The 6000-nt window shown below is 34.0% G+C and overlaps 1 protein-coding gene across 1 annotated transcript in view; it reads right to left on the bottom strand.

The window, feature by feature from the left end:
- Positions 1 to 4541: 4541 nt before the first annotated feature.
- Positions 4542 to 6000, bottom strand: part of LOC134532196 (46 kDa FK506-binding nuclear protein-like) — a 50529-nt gene continuing 49070 nt past the window's right edge. The window contains exon 9 of the mRNA XM_063368615.1: positions 4542 to 4783. Within this exon, the coding sequence (XP_063224685.1) occupies positions 4702 to 4783 (82 nt within the window). The 3' untranslated portion in view covers positions 4542 to 4701. The remainder of the gene's footprint in view (positions 4784 to 6000) is intronic.

Here is a 6000-nt window from a genome sequence, read left to right as displayed (position 1 = left end):
TTTTCTCGAAATAGTTAAATCTCGTTTTCTTCAATTTCCTGGACAGTGCCCTGTGATTGACTGAGGCTTTGGAGGCATCTCAAACTGAGTGCTTGGTGCCTGGGATGCTGGGAAATGGAAAATTTTGGTCCAGCTTGTGAAATACAGCTTCCATCCAGGACATCCTGTCGGTGTGATGGTGAAAATTACAGTTTGTGTTGGCGTGGAAAATGTACGTGACAAAATGCATAAAGAAATTCAGCGTGATATGCGTAAATAAAGATAGTGCATGTGAAAGGACATATGGTATCGGTATCTTCCATCTATGTACTATTTATTAGTTGTTATGACACATTTTACTGACACCACAGTTTTCAGGCACTTTTCATAGTGTGTGTGTGAAAACTATTTTTTTGGGAGACCTATACCTGTAACTGTTTAATTACATACTTTTCAATTTTTTTTATGGCCTAGTTTTAAACAACACGAACATTAAGTCAGACTGAAACAACCAGTTCACTTTTTCCTCGTGTTCTTAAGCATAGTCTCTTTTTAAAAACCAGCAGTAGTCGCCCAACATTGATCGGTTCCATCATCCTGATGTCTTGGTAAATCCTTTGCCCTTGTACATCGCTTACTACACCCAAATTTTCCGGAAAAAATCCAAATGTGATTTTTTAAAAAAATGCATTTTTAAGGACATGTGACACCCTAGTATTCCGTAGGCTTTCAAGAGTTCATCTATGAGGTTTTTATGGATTTTTATCTTTCTTGTAGCCAAGAAATCATTTCACTACACTTAAAACACTTCTAAGTTCCTTTATATTTAATTTTTTTCTTGAAAACTTGATGGCTCAGAGACTGGCTTGAGTACAGGGTAAAATTGCTTGATGACTTGATGTTTGTGCATAGAAATTGAATTGGTATATCGCAAATCTTATAAAACTTAATATTTCATTCAATATGGATACAGACTAAATGAAATGTTCATTCAGCCGCTAAGTTGTGGAGGGTGGGAGGGAAGGGGCAGTAATGTGGCATTGCAGACCACTGCATTTACCCATTTTTTAAAATATTTTTGAGATTAGTTTGTTTTTGTATTTTATAGTTTTGAATATTTTTGAAGCAGTTCTGATATTTTATTGTTTTGATATAAAAAGCCTTTTAACTATGTTTTTTTTTTACAGAATATCACAATGTTGGTTTAGGTTACAATTTATGTGTGATTTTCATACTATTTAATTAAATGTTCTTTTTATAACTATACTTTTACATGTGTTTTTTATAGTTAGTTGATGACATTTCTAGAACGTAGGACAGGTGGTTCCTGCGAAAGAAAGATGCCCAACACCATGATGCCGAAATGATAACAAATAGCATCCTGTATTAGAGAGAGACAGAGATGTTTTCCAGGATCGTGGGAAAACTCTCTGAGCTGGGAACAGCAGAGAAGTAGATGTAAAAAAATTATTTGAGGCAATTTTTTTCATTCATTTGATACTTTTTTTATATTGTGCTTTATCTGGCTACTCATCGCTTGGAAATTGCCACGTGAGGCTCCTCTGACTGGTGGCTCAGGGGTTAATCATTTTAATGCGAGTTAGAGACAAATTTAATTGCTGTGGTCCGGACTATGCCGATAAACCACTCCTTTTGGAGTATTTAATTTTTAATTTCTTTGACCTCAGTTGTTGGATGAAGCTCATGAAGGGACAATAGTGAACTTTTGCATCATTCCAAGTAAAGTATGTTTTCTTGGTAGTACTGTGTGTTAAGAAGTGAAAAAGCATTCATATTGGGAAGAATTTTGTTATTTGCATAACTTCTAACCAATCTTTACTAATATTTTGGTGCTGAGCGATGAGTTGCCATGAAATGTGTTGATTTGGTACATTCGTGGACAGTGTGAAAAAATAGCCTGGCAAAGAACAAATAAATCTACAATATTTGACTACGTATAAACATAAAATTTTTAATTTAAAAATCACTTCAAATTCAGTAATAATATTCACAGCCTTCATCTTAGTGAACAGTCTCAAATTTAATATCTACAAGACCTTATATTTTCTGCCAAGTACCATATGTATGTGCAATTCTGGCCAAAGCTAGCAGATGATGTCTAATTTGTTACAATTACATCACACCATAATGGAAAGGAATGGAAGGATTTGTAATTTTATTTTTCAAGAAGTGATAACAGACACGTAACTGTGAACGTATGTACCTTTTATATAGCGAATACACCGTGTTATTCAGTGCTACCATTTTGTTTTCGCATACAATCCTAACCATGGTGTAACAGTGATTGTAAACAAATACATACATGAAGTGTTAAAGTAAATATTTTAACATGTTAAACTTTAGATGTAATAAGTTCTAGAATAAATAGATTTTTAATTTATTTGTCATTTATTGAATTTTAGCTACAAGTAGAAAACAAATGTTAAAAAAAGCAGGACATGCATAATTCATAAAATGTTATTCACAAGATGTAAGTACATTTAAGGGAAAAATTTCGGGACTTAAAAAAGATGCTGTTACAATAACAGGAAAAAAATTATAAGGTGGAACATTGCAACAGGGTTCTACAGTATGTGCAGTAAAACCTTTTTGTTGCGACCCCATTTATTGCGACCACCTCTCTATTACAACCTGATTTCGAGGAACCGTGAAAAAATTGCCGAAAATCTGAAGAAAATCGGACAGACAATAAGTTTCTTGTGGTAGGTAACGTGTTACTGCGTTTCTCTTGCCGAGTGCTGTACTGCCTTAGACAGCGCATATCTAAAAATAGATACCACTTTCTGTCGACCGCTGTCAGTGCTTGACAACCCCCATTCCACGTCCCTTTGCCGGCAGGGTGCAGATAAAGGTTTTTGTGGCAACAGCTTTTTGCGAGTGTCTAGTGTGGTACGCAGTTAAGGCAAAGCTACCTGCTGGATTTCTCTTGATTTTGATTACTATCGGTTGACAATGTTTGCTTAGTTTTTGAAGTCCGATTTGGTATATTTTCTGGCTTGAATTTGTGAACTATTGTTGATGACTTATGCAGGTTTTTTTTCTCTCTTTTTTTTCTTTCCGATTTTGTGTATTATGACTTAATAAATAAAATACCATTAAATATTAATTACTATTAATACAATGCCGTACCGTGCGCTGCGGCCGATCTCGGATGCTGCTTGTACTTGTTAACAATCACGTTATCTGCTTCATTTTAACGAGAGTAAAAATATATATTATAACTGCCAGCAAATTGATAAAAGCTTTATTTGTCCGCAAAACAGGGCACAACACTGGCCCGCCAGTTGTTTTCATTCAAAACGTGGCTAAAGAACTTGCATGGATCAGGCTGAAAACATCCGGAAATACATGTAGGTTATAAGGAATCTTGTTATGAATTGAGATGTTATGTTTTTCGAGTAGATATACACAGCGACCGACTGGATGCACGCCCCTCGACTCGTTTTAACTGCCGCAGCGATGTTTATTTTGACAGTTCAAGAAATTATTTTTTCCCGTGGGTTGACAGAAAAAGGTCGCTTCACCCAGCACAAAAAAAAAGTCTACGCCACTTATTCCCCACGCAGGAAACACACTGGCTGCCGCCTCCCCCGCACTTATCTTTCATCTAACATTCCACGTCTCGCCTCTCGCGCGAGCTATTACGAAGCCACCACGCATTGGGCCGTTTTATGCTTTGGTGACAGCAGCTTGATTTTATTCGGTATATTCCTTTTCATAGGACCCTTGCTATTAAAATACATTTATATTTAAGTTTAAAACCTTGTAAATTCCTTGCCAGAGATGACTGAACTCGAACTTGGTGTGAAAAGTGACATATTTTGACATACTTTTTTCTGGGCGTGTTTGCCGGGGAGGGAAGGGTCCAAAAATATTTACAACGACCATACCCCTCCCTCACCGCTTTAGTACCCCATTCATAATATCCCAATTTTATGGGAGAAGGGATTTAAAGCCGACACAAAAATACGCTGTTAAAATTAACAGATTTTAATGATCTTTCATTTGGTTTTTTTTAAAATTTTTTTTCTGATTTTCACATTTTGGTCAAAATGTCCAATTTTTTGACGGTTCTCGAGAATGTATTCATAAAAGAAAACGTACGTGTAAACTAACCAATAAAAATAAACCGTCTTTTGACATTTTCTGTAGAGTTGGCCTGTAGGGCGACGGACTTGTCATGAAGGTTGAAGTGGGTTTAAAGCAAAGCCGCCTAGCATTGTGAGTGACAGCGTCCTGCCATTGTACGGCTGGTTTCTTAGCAAGTAGCAGTTTGGGGAGGGGGGTTTGAAATCAACTAAAATTTTGGAAAACATCTATTACGACCCCCCCTCTATTAAGACCCTATTCCTGGGAACCGTGAGGGGTCATTTCAGAGAGGTTTGACTGTACTTGTCTAATGAATTTGTTAATAAACAGAATTACAGTTAAAAAAACACAGAGTTCCTATCTACAGATACTGAATTTTGCATGTTCAATTTTTTTTTCATTGTCACACAAATTACCTGCTTATTATAAAAAAAAACATAAATAAAATAACATTTATAAAAAAGTAAATTTAATGATGACTTAAAAATGTCAATACAAACTCAGCAGCAAACATGGAACAATGTATGAAACAGAAAACTTGTACACGTAGCAGTGCAAAAAGACAAGAAATACGCACTCAAATGAGACAGTATAAACAGAGATCACAAAAAGTTATTTTACGTTCCGCAATTCAACTTCGAACACCAATGCACTGTTGGGAGGAATAACTGGAGGAGAACCTTTGTTTCCGTACCTGAAAAATCATTGAACACATGAGTTATACACTAACAGCGATCTTTAAAGTAGTTTAATTAGGAGAGAATTGGATTGCACTCACTGTTTGGTAAATTTAAATGTAAGTATCATTAGTAAGTCACTTTCAACATTATGTAAATGATATATAACTACTATTAGAAACCTGAAAATACAGCAAAAGCTAAAATGCTGAATTCTGCAATTTGTTTTGTAAAAATGCAATGAAAAAAAATGCTTTTTACACATTTTCTGGGGATTTTGTTCAATTCCTTTTATAAGTTATATATCAATGTTAAAACTGTATTATATTAATAATAAAATATATATTTAAATTATATTTAGTGTAACTGTGTTAATTTTGTGGACACTTTGGTTATTTTGATTTATTTACCAACCGATATCTTTGTTAACTTAACACTGACATGTTAACTGTACTGCTTTTTTAAAGTTAGCAAACTACAGAAGTAAAATTGTTGCGTGCTTGAAAAAAATATGTAGACACAATAATGTTACCACAATTTTAATTTCTTGAGTAAATTATTTTATTACATTTACAAAAAATTTTTTTGATATGAACTTTTTTTTTTAACATTTTGAGATTCTTTGATCTTCATTCTGTTTTGTGTTGGTTATGCTCAAATAAACTTAAATAAAATACTTTACTAAAGTTCTGGTACTCCCTTAATCACAAATGATCCTGTTATTGATAACGTAATGAATGTCGACACCTTAAGTACATAGTTATTTCTGAAACTGAAATGAATAAGACTGTTCTCTCTGTAATAATAAATTTTTATATTTATAGAATTAAGTTTTAAATTATTTAGATTAATTGTTTTATTTTAACCTTTACAAATAGTAAATAGTCATACCTCTAGAACTCCCCATACGGGGAGGAAACTATTAGGTTCCCTCAGAAATAATAGTAGTAATGTCGCACATTCTCTTGCAGCTCTAGCTAAATAATGATTTAATTATTTTTGTTTATGAGTTACATAGTTTTTCCCCCCAAAGAAAGTTACCAACTGGTCTCGTGTATCAGGTTGTGATTTTATTGTTTGATTCCAAACAACCCCCTACAGATTTCATTTGAAACCTTTCATTACATCATCATCCTTAATTCCATATGTTGAAAATAACTTTGTAATATTATTTTTACGAAAATATACGTGGAAAAATCTTGCAAAGCCATAGTTGGATGTTTTAATTTTTATT

This window comes from Bacillus rossius, chromosome 1 (genome assembly GCF_032445375.1).
Source record: "Bacillus rossius redtenbacheri isolate Brsri chromosome 1, Brsri_v3, whole genome shotgun sequence".
NCBI lineage: Eukaryota > Metazoa > Arthropoda > Insecta > Phasmatodea > Bacillidae > Bacillus > Bacillus rossius.
The sequence above is the reverse complement of the archived record's forward strand: the minus strand, read 5'-3'. Positions and strand labels throughout refer to the sequence as shown.